Source organism: Ctenopharyngodon idella, chromosome 6, assembly GCF_019924925.1.
Source record: "Ctenopharyngodon idella isolate HZGC_01 chromosome 6, HZGC01, whole genome shotgun sequence".
In the NCBI taxonomy this organism is placed as follows: Eukaryota; Metazoa; Chordata; class Actinopteri; order Cypriniformes; family Xenocyprididae; genus Ctenopharyngodon; species Ctenopharyngodon idella.
Window position 1 is genome coordinate 24,998,326 of NC_067225.1, and position 11,693 is coordinate 25,010,018.

The window sequence follows — 11,693 nt, forward strand, 5'->3', positions numbered from 1 at the left end:
TGTTATCTTTCTTGTATTCTTGGTTCAGCAGAACGTTTATTTCCGTTTGTATGAACTTCTAAACTAATTATTTAGCTCATTGACGCCATCTATTGACATGATTGTGTCATTATAACGATTATAATTTTGACACCAGTAGAAAAATGGTCATAAATGGAACTTCAGAAGGCAAACTATGGCTCAAGTTAAATTGATAACTAAACATTTAAAATACATAATAAGCAAAACATAAGCATCAATAGGTTTAGCAGAATGTGCAGGTTTCTTTGTATTTTTTTGACTGTCGCAATTTACCTTAACATGCTAAATAAAACAGGACATCCTATTAAATACAGTGCTGAATGTCTTTTTTCTCTCTCTCAGATAACGGAGAGGAAAAATTAGAAAATGTCAGCCAAATAGAGGACAGAGGGTATAATCAGTGGTGTGAAAGGTGTTGGGAGTGGATGTCACGCCTCTGGCAGAAAACCATTTTTGTCAAAAACACCTGAGAATGAATTGGTTAATTTATGTTAAATAACAAAAATGTTAAAGCTTCTTTTGTAGAGAGGCTTCCATTGACAAGGGCAGATGTGCAAAATAAATAAAAATAGCTTATGAATATTCACAAATTAAGGAATTATGGTGTTTTCTAAAACCAAAAACAAAGTTGGTTCAGACCTGAGCATGAGAAACCCTGAAGCCCCAAACACAATGCACACAGACGATAATATGGAAGCATGTTACACACATACACTTAAGCACATAGTTGGATACAAACACTTGCACACACACAAATAGGCACATCATAGATGAAATTGTCATTGTGTACCACATATAGTACATTGCACTCCTCTTAAAGTTATTTAAATGTTTGCCCTTCTGTTGAAGAGTTACAATACTTTAAATGTTTGTTCTTCCATTGAATGTTTTACTTCCCTAAATTAGTTGAAGTGTTTTAATAATTTAATTGTTAAAAGTGTTTAGGCTATGAATTCACACTCAGTAGCACAGTCTACTAGTATACGTCTTTTATATTTTGAAAAATTTCTATTAAAAATGTGTGTACACTGTCCTATGTAAGAAAATGTATTATTTAAGCACAAACTAGCTGAAAATGTGTTGCAGTGTCCCAATTTATCTGAAAAAAAAAAAAAAAAAAAAAAGAATAAAAATGGGTACTCATCATTTTTGAATCTCTGTATATTAAAAAAAAGTTGGAGGTAGAGGAAACCATTTCTTTAAAACATTAGTACTGTAGGTACTGGGTAGAATATATATATTTGTATTTAATACACAGTATAACACTGCCCCACTTTTGGTTTTTTGGCCCTCTACTTAATAGCTAATCCATTTCTCAGTATCCAAAAATCTTTAAAGAGTCTGGCCTCAAAAGGTCTGTTGTATAAGTATTATATGACAAAATTTACAACTTCAATATTCCTGAGGATAAAACATCAGTGTCTGAAGCTTTTTAACAGCCCAGTACAGAATTATATTACATAAGGTCAGCTAAAACAGCTGTATGTCCCTTCTGTCATGGACTGCATTTCCCATCATCCCCTCTGGCACCTAAACACACCCACCTGAAACTCATCTAGCCCTCTTCACCAGCACTATATAGAGCACACACACTACTTCAGTCGTGGTTCTGACCTTGTCTGATGCTATGGACTTAGCTGCTTAATGTTCCTGACTACCTACCTAGCTATTGCTGTTATGCCATCTTCCAGTCATCAAGTTGTCTTCCAGTAATTCCTTGTCTCAGCTTAGTTTCCTTGTGTGTGTGTGCGTGCGTGTGCGTGCTCCAATGGTACTGTAAGACAAAGACTCAAAGTTAACAATACAAGCCTATTTCATCTGCTAACAATCTCAAGTATCATCTCTTACCTGTTTATGCACTGTGTTCCTGCCATATCTGCAAATAAACCTACCTGTTACCTCAGTTCTGGTCATTGAGTCCAAGCCTGAGCATGACACTTATGCAGGACTTTAAGTATATTTGCTCATTTGTGCAGATAATCTTGCAGAAAAAAGTAACAACAGATTTAGCAGAATAGCCCTGTTAATCTGTTCTAAACAGCAGGAATCATGTGTTTACTATGAACTAAAGCTCTCTGTTGCCATAGAAAAACATCAGGGGTTCGCTGTTAGGGTGTTGCTGAGTCATGTTGACCTTAAGGAGAAACATTCTGCAGAATTGTTATAACTGCACACCCTCAATGATGAGGCCAAAGTCAGCTTGGCTAAGTGTTATCTGAATTCATCTCCTGTATCAAATGTGCTAACAAAAAAAAAAAAAAAGATTTTTAGTTTTTCTTCCCTAATGGGTGTCATGATAAAGGTAGCTAGTGAACATCTTTTCTTCAAGTCTGAGCAGTTAGGTCTATGGTTGGCAATATTTTAACATGAGAGTAATGTGAGACAGTAATGGATGAATCGAAGAAATAAAGCAGGTCGGTCTAGGGATGCAGAAAATATTTAATCAGCAAGTAATACATATAAAAAGGAACATGATAAGATGTAAACTCACCATGGGATGAAGAACAATTAAGGCATAATTTTAATGATATTCTTCTAAAAAGATTAATTTAGCTGATGTTTAACACACTATAAGGCAGTGGAGAGAAAAACTTCCCCTAGTTGGTATTGGGCTTGTACTACTTCTCGATCCATTTTGACGTGTCCACGGTAGTTAAGTTTGTAAAATTCTTTAGTGATCATCGTTATGGTCTTTCCCTTGGTTTCAGGTAGAACCATCTGAATAAATGAAGCTGTCAGGAGGCATACAGCCCCAAATGGCACAAAGCAATACTGTCCTAATCCGCTCTGCAAAAACACACACAGAAGGCATTCATAAAAAGAAGAAATCCTATTCTTAACTGGTATTTTGTCTAATTTTCCAGTTAAAATATCTAAAAATCCTTGAAACATTATACATTTACATAGCAACACTACAACACTTAAAGGGACAGTTCATTCATCTTCAGATAAACACAAAGATTTTTAACGATAAAAAAATATATTAGTATTTTGAACTTTTTTTAACTATGAATCAGTGCTTCAGGTCTACTGTCATACAACTGATCACGAGAGGGAATTTGTGATGTAAGTGTGTTTTGAAGTTTGCACAAGTAACACGGGGGACCACCACTTCTTGTGCAAGCTTCACAACGCACTTATGTCACGTGTCACAACATCTGTCTCATGAACGCGCTTATGACAGTAGACCAGAAGCAATGATATATAGTTAAAAAAGTGAAAAATATTGGTATATGTTTCCCTTTAGAAGACATTGATTTATCCACTTGGGTCATATGGATTACCATTACGATCGCTGGGTGAGGTTTTTCAAGCATCAACCGAGCGGCACCAATTCAGTGACATATATATTGACTCATAGAGATTGATCATTTTCCTAAAAAACGTTGTGTTTATCTGAGGAAAGAAAGTCATATGAATTGGGGATGGCATGAAGGTGAGTAAATGATGAGAGAATTTTGTGTGTTGTATTGTTCATCAAAGTGGTACTTGTGCTTATCCTGGCTTATCCAACCTATATAAAAAATTAAGTTTACATTCGCTTGCGTGATCTCAGTCGGGAAAATGGACTTTTCACACATTCACAACGTTTGAGCTCCTGCGCATACATCAAAATGCTCCAGACTGCCATGAACGTGTTCAGGATTGTTTGCCAAGTCTGTGGATTACAGGTAATAATGTTGTAAATAATGTTCAGTTTCTTGCACAGACCGATCGTTTCGCTTCATAAGACCTCCTGAATCGTCAGGAGCCACGGGTATTAATTTTGTTTTGCCTGTATGTTTTTTTTTTTTGACTCTCAAAATGATGGTAGCCATTGACTTGCATTATATAAATCACCAAGGACCACGGTTTCAGCTAAATAATCTTCTTTACTCTTCTACTGAAGAAAAAAAGACACCTATAAATTTTAATTTTGGGGTGAACTATCCCTTTAAGACTTGAAAAATATTAACTAATTAAAAACTCATTAAAGGGATAGTTCACCCAAAAATAAAAAATTTGTCATCATTTATTCACCCTCATGTTGTTCCAAACCTGTATGAGTTTCTTTGTCTGTTGAACAGAAAAGCAGATATTTTAAAGAATGTTGGTAACCATACAGTTGACGGTAGCCATTGACTTCCATAGTATTTTTTTCCTACTGTGGAAGTCAATGGCTGCCATCAACTGTTTGATTACCAACATTCTTTAAAATATCTTCTTCTGTGTTGAACAGAAGAAACTCATAGAATTAGACTTACTCACCCTCACCAAATTTTCATTTTTGGGTGAACTATCCTTTTAAGGAGTCATTTTTGCTGTAAATAAGTATATTTCTTCAATAAATTAGTCTATTATTCTCTCACCACAAGGAAAGGGAAAATCATCCCGATAATGAAGAGGTTCAGCCACATTAGAGAGCCAGCAGTCATGTAGGCAGCAGGACGTGCTGTCTGGTTAAAAATCTCTGTTGGAAGGATTCCAGTCACCCCAGCTACCATATGAAGAAAATGAGCACAGTGTATGAAATAACATTATGGAATTTGGTAACATTATATAAACATTGTGCTGTATGTCAGGCTTATTGTGATTCACCTGGTCCCATTCCAAAGCTGAGAATGTAGGTGAAGATGCAGGTCATGCTCAGGTAAGGCATCCAGGTAACCATATTCTATTGGGTGGAAGGTCAAATCAAAACATAACTGTTATTTGATCTATACTTAGACTACCATTTAAAAGTCTGGAGTAATGGATGCAGTCTAGATTACTGAAGTGGGGCATTATGTGTCCACTTTAAGGTTAGACATTACACGAGGACTCTCAAAGGTCAACTTCAGGAGTATACACTATCCAAATGCAGCTTATAATTTCTGAGCATGCATACGTGTACATAACCTTCCATGTGACTATGTGTGTGCTGGTAAAGGGAAAAGAGGTCATGCAACATTTATAATAATACACACCTCAAGTGAAAGAGCCACAGTGAAGACTACAGCCCATCCTGCCATGAGAATATAGCCGCCCATCAACATCAGCTTCCTACCCAACCTCTCTATCAATAGGTTCTAAACACACACACAGAGATTTATAATTCATGTGTAGCCATGTCATTCTAACAGACATTATTCTGTACACAGTTACACTTTTAAAAAAGTATGAAAGTATGTCAAAAGGGGCTAAAACACTTGACAAAACTGATCAGCCTAACATTTTGGACAAATTAATTCACTTACATTCACTCATGCAAGTGGGTCAAAGGACTGCCTGTTTTGTTCTGGGACAGTTACATAATTGATAACAGATTAAATGAAGACTTACACACAGAATGCAAGCTGTGAATTCACACATCCCAGTGCCAATGGTCACATATTGGATCTGTCCTGCAGATATCCCTGCTTCTTGGAACACATATGATGCATAGAAGTAAATCTGAGGAATGAAAGAAAAAGGCCCTTAATCTTTTGAATTTCTAAATGTGCAAAACACACACAACCCAAAGACACCAGCACTAACACTTAAAATCCTACTGAAGCATTATTAGTCATGTATGAAGTGTTGGGTACAGGAGGGATTTAACAAAAGCTGTACAAAAGGCAGGTCAATCAGTCATTTGCTTATTCGGTTCCTCAGAGAATTTGCAGAAAAAGATTCAAATGCGTTTTTCAAAGGTATACAAAAGGTAACAATTAACCACAAATGTTGAATAACTGAAGGGAACTCTCTGGTTAAATGTTTTATTGAAATGTCTTAAATTTCTTATTTCAAAATGTCAGAAGTGAACATATAATGTTAATACTACTCACCATTTGTATATATAATTTCCAAGATGGAAATTATATATACTACCAAAAGTCTCTTATGGTCACCAAGGCTGCATTTTATTTAATTAATTTATTTTTTTTAATGTAATTTATTCCTGTGATGGCAATGTTGAATTTTCAGCATCATTACTCCAGTCTTCAGTGTCACATGATCCTTCAGAAATTATTCTAATATGCTGATTTGGTGCTCATGAAACATTATTATTATCAATGTTGAAAACAGTTGTGCTGCCTAATATTTTGTTGAAACCATGATACATTTTTTCAGGATTCTTTGATAAATAAAAAAGTTTAAATGCAAAGCAAAAGAACAAATTTTTTTTGTAACAATGTGATATTCTTTACTGTCAGTTTTGATTTATTTAATGCATACTTGCTGAATAAATAATTTCTTTTAAAACATATTACTGACCCAAAACTTTTGAATGGTGTAAAAACAGTGAGATTGATATTTTATATAATATTAAGACAAATATGATGGGGACACAAGCGATTCTAACTAACTGCTAACTGCTTTGTGTGAGTCTGTTTGCATACATTTTTACCCCCTAGAAGCATGAAGACTCTGTACATATTCTTTCAAATATTAACATTAAGCCTGCAACAAGCATTCATTCTCAAGAACTGCTAGGTGTGTTTTCTTTGGTTAACGTTCAGTTTATGAAGCACTGCACTGGCAATCCAGTTACACTTGAACTTCCAACTAAGAGGCAAAGATGTAACAGCATAGGATTGGACAGAGGCAGGGTCTCACCGAGTCATTACCGCACAGTTGCATGGCACTGCTCAAGACTGCCACAGAGATGAGCTGCCAGCGAACGCTGCGGTCAGTGAAGAGCTCCCATGGCTGTTTGGCACGTTCTCCCTTGGTTTCATTCTGTTCCTGCAGAATCTCATCCAGCTCTTCTCTCTGCACCTCACAGCCTCGTAGACGCCGCAGTGCTGAAGAACAAACATGATTAATGTATATAATCAAGTGTAAGAATTATATTCAGCTTTCAAATATATCAGAATGACATATTTAAAGAGATAGTTCACCCAAAAATGAACATTTTGTCAGCATTTACTTGCCCTCAGTATTGAGGGGTAACGCAAGTAACGTAATCAGATTACGCAATACTTTTAAATTTACAACAAATTATCTCAGTTACTTTTTTAAATAAATAACAGAGGTTACTTTGTTTCCCATTATTGACTGATACCTCTCCTGTCCACAACACAAATATACTTTATGTATTTAATCTCACTTTATTAACCAGTGTCTTTGCTGCTGACCGCGATTCAACCATACTAAGCAAAAACATCACATTTGTGTTTCTTTCTTTTTTTTAATTGCTGAAGTAAGAGTATTGAACTTTCTTCTCTTGCATCCTGTTTTTCTGTGATCCAGAATAATAGCACAGCTGAAAGGTTTGTTTGAGCTTCGCCCTGTACTGTACAGGCGTGAATTTGCATTTCCTTTAGCCTGAGGCTTATTCATTTCACTTTTTGTGTGAAAGGGTCTTTATATTTGCCAAAAGTAGAACTTTTTTTTGTTAATAAAAAACAAACAAGCAAGCCCAGTCCAGGTTAGAAAAAGTAACACAAAAGTAATGTAACGTATTACTTCCCATAAAAAGTAACTAAGCAATGCAATTAGTTACTTTTTACAATACAATATTATAACGCATTACTTTTAAAAGTAACTTTCCCCAACACTTCTTTCCCTCATGTTGTACCAAACCATAATGACCTTTCTAACATATTCTAACATATTTTACTGCTTTTTACTACAACCCGAATTCTGGAAATTTTCAGACGTTTTTTTAAATTTGAATAAAATGAAAACTGAAAGACTTTTAAATCACATGAGCCAATATTTTATTCACAATAGAACATAGATAACATAGCAAATGTTTAAACTGAGAAATTTTACACTTTTATCCACTAAATGAGCTCATTTCAAAATTGATGCCTGCTACAGGTCTCAAAAAAGTTGGCACAGGGGCAACAAATGGCTGAAAAAGCAAGAAATTTTGAAAAGATTCAGCTGGGAGAACATCTAGCAACTAATTAAGTTAATTGATATCAGGTCTATAACATGATTAGCTATAAAAGGGATGTCTTAGCGAGGAAGAGTCTCTCAGAAGTAAAGATGGGCAGAGCTGTGAAAGAGCGCGTAAAAAGATTGTGGAATACTTTAAAAACAATGTTCCTCAACATCAAATTGCAAAGGCTTTGCAAATCTCAGTGCATAACATCATCAAAAGATTCAGAGAAACTGGAGAAATCTCTGTGCGTAAGGGACAAGGCCGAAGACCTTTATTGGATGCCCGGGCCCTCAGACGACACTGCGTCACTCATCGGAATGATTGTGTCAATGACATTACTAAATGGGCCCAGGAATACTTCCAGAAACCACTGTCGGTAAACACAATCCATCGTGCCATCTGCAGATGCCAACTAAATCTCTATCATGCAAAAAGGAAGCCATATGTGAACATGGTCCAGAAGCGCCGTCATAGCCTTGTGTATTTCAGCAGGACAATGCAAAACTACATACTGCAGCTATTACAACAGCATGGCTTCGTCGTAGAAGAGTCCGGGTGCTGAATTGGCCTGCCTGCAGTCCAGATCTTTCACCTATAGAGAAAAATACCTCAAAGACGACCACAAACTCTTCAGCAGATGGAAACCTATATCAGGCAAGAATGGGACCAAATTTCAACACCGAAACTCCACAAACTCATTACCTCGATGCCCAGACATCTTTAAACTGTTGTGAAAAGAAGAGGAGATGCTACACCATGGAAAACATGCCCCCGTCCCAACTATTTTGAGACCTGTAGCAGGCATCAAATTTGAAATGAGCTCATTTAGTGGATAAAAGTGTACAATTTCTCAGTTTAAACATTTGTTATGTTATCTATATTGTATTGTGAATAAAATATTGCCTCATGTGATTTGAAAGTCTTTTAGTTTTCATTTTATTCAAATTTAAAAAACATCCCAACATTTCCGGAATTCAGGTTGTATATACAAAGGAGGCCCTTTTTAAAAGACTCATACCCATTAGGCAGGCCTCTTTGTCTCCACAGTCAATGAGGAGGTAGCGGGGACTTTCTGGAAACCAGGGCAAGGTGAGGAGTTGGATGAAGCCTGGGATAGCATTACTGGCCAATAAGTACTGCCAACACGGCTCACTACCTAACACCTCACTGAATAAAGAAGTATTTTAAAATCAGCCATTTCAGTCATAATAATCAATTTAATTTAGGCATAAAAGATAACAAAATAACCATTTTAAGTGCACCTCATTAAAAGTACTTATTAAATAATTTACTTTACATCACACAAGGAAATGGTAATCACTCTCACGAACTGCTTCGTACTGCATCAAATATGTAACGCACCTCAGACTGACCACCTGTCCCAACACCAGTCCAAATGAAGTGAAGACAGCTGAGGACAGAGACACAGCTCCTCGTAAGTGCTTCGGTGCACTTTCACCAAAATACATGGGCTGTACATTCATACTGATGCCTGAATATAAATAGAGAGGATGGTTTATAATGATACCAGGAAGAAACTAGCAATCTCAAAATATAAAGGGCCCATTACTGATAATCACATTTACAGGTAAAATATATATACACAGTACCTGCATTTATGCCAACCAAAAATCTGGAGATGATAATCATCTCAACTGACTTTGCAGTTCGGCTCAGCAATGCAAGCAGTGAACTTGATATAAGAAACACATTGTTCAGCAACATAGTCTTCTTCCTTGGAAACAAGAACATAACAGGGTAACTATAAAGAATGATTTCTTACTTAAAATAGACTAAATTTTAAATCTAAAACATGTTTTAATGAAATAAAACCACTGGCAAGAAAACATGAACTTTAAGATGTAAACTGTTACTGTAAATAAAACAAGATAGAGACAGAAGTGTTTGTACCTCCCGAAACGGACAGACATCGGCCCTGCTATCAGGGCTCCAATAAAGCCGCCTAATGAGAAAATAGAGACTATAAAGGTCCATATCAGTGTGACCTCATAAACCCCCAACTGTATTCCCCATCTCTCCTGAAATGTCTCATTGACAAACTTTTGAATGAACTGCAGGAAGGAACACAGAACAGAAAACTTGTAATTAGCCTTAACGGACACACACAGACAACTAATATGGCAAAAATATTTTTGCTCTTTCACACAAACCCAATGAAACACTGTTCCTTACAACAGTCGGTGCATTCATTATGGTCAGGTTGTATCCATACTGTAGTGTTCCCCCAATAGCTGCAGAGGTCACCATTAATGCCAAAATGTATGTATGACCCTGATTAGAAAGAATAACTATAATGTTACGTTAACACACATATAAGCAACAAAACAAACAAATCAACTTCAGAACAAAAAAAATAAATGACTAAATTAAATTAAAATTAAACTTTTTTAAAAAATCAGACTAATGGAAATGAACTCCAGCAATAGGACATAAACATTCTACCTTCTTCTCCCTTGTAGTCATGATGTCTTCAAGTATGTGCTAATGATTTGTCTTGAGAAAAATAATCCAGAGGTTAAAATTCAAGAATAGAGAAGGAAGCTGTCAGTTTATTCTGTGCTCGCCATTAAATGACATTGATGCTCCGAGAAAGGTGCGTAGAAAGAGACTATGACACACGTCTTCAAATATTACAGCCAAGAAGTAACTTCAGAATGGTCAGTCACGATCCTCACAATTTATATAGTTTAACTAACCACTCTTTGACTAGATAAAACAATGATTTTCGAATTCTCCTGGGAACTTCTGTTGAATTAAACGCACCTGCTCCTTATGAATACGTTGGCATTGTGTCCATGTAAAAGTCCATTTAAAAGAAAACGAGATCATTAAACTGTAGTTCAACTCCACCTATCGGGATGTATATATAACTGTAGGTACTGTGAAACAGAATATTTACTTACCAAGGTTTTTTTTTTTTTTTTTTTAAATAAAAATAGTTTTGTGCTTGTTTTACATTCAGTAAGCAGACGTTGGGCGACTTACGGAATATTTATAGAATCGAGGCATGTAAAAAACAGTAGGCTACTGATTTGAAATAATATTGAGCTTATCCACTTATTCCACTAGAGGGCAACATAACATTATTATAATTTTGCACTCTTGACGTTTGTACTCTTGTGGAATTACAATAAAGGTGTAGGTAGAGGCTTGGTTTTGGTTGACCTATGAAATAAATTATTAGCATATACTTTTTGGATACTTCTAGTTTAGGTAACACAAATAAATGCTTAACTGACCCAAAACCTGGACAAAACTTCCTCTCCTTACAAAAAATCAAAGAAAATAAGAATTAGAATTAAGCACAAAAACGTTATAACAAAAATAGAGATTTTCAAATTAATTTCTTTTAAACATAATCCTGTTTTTTGTGAGTGTCCCAGTAGTCTATTTACTCTACTACAGTTATGTGTAATTTTAACTAATTTTGGCCTTCAGTGTAATCTAATTTTGAGGAAACATTTAACCAGGTAAATAAATAGCCTACCTCTGGGAGTGGATTGGAAACAGCCACGCCACATCACACATGTAAGGTTAAACTCGACAATAGAAGATAGAGATAAGAGGTAGCCAGGTCAGTGTAACCAGTAATCTGCTACTGACCAATAATCTGACACTAAAAATAAAAATTGTATATCACTTTTTCGTTAAACATATTTTAGTAAACGTTTAACGATAAACTTAAAACTTAACTCACTATGTAGGATAGTTCCGAAAATCAAAATTAATAATAAAATATGCGTAGGCCTATTTAAAAAATAAAAGCTGAAAACTAATTATTAAATTACTCATTGCGAAAAAAAAAGAAAAAAAAAGA

General features: G+C 35.5%; 1 protein-coding gene across 1 annotated transcript; it reads right to left on the minus strand.

Annotated features, from left to right (window-relative positions):
- Positions 1-2,442: 2,442 nt before the first annotated feature.
- Positions 2,443-11,492, minus strand: slc2a11a (solute carrier family 2 member 11a). Its single transcript, XM_051896474.1, has 13 exons — positions 11,364-11,492; positions 10,319-10,369; positions 10,049-10,147; positions 9,767-9,927; positions 9,466-9,590; positions 9,218-9,347; positions 8,874-9,022; positions 6,580-6,767; positions 5,323-5,433; positions 4,968-5,069; positions 4,600-4,675; positions 4,371-4,498; positions 2,443-2,808 (listed from the first exon to the last, which is right to left on the minus strand). Exons 2-13 carry the CDS (start codon positions 10,337-10,339, stop codon positions 2,590-2,592), a joined length of 1,509 nt encoding a protein of 502 aa, XP_051752434.1. The 5' UTR covers positions 10,340-10,369; positions 11,364-11,492; the 3' UTR covers positions 2,443-2,589.
- Between the last annotated feature and the right edge of the window lie 201 nt (positions 11,493-11,693).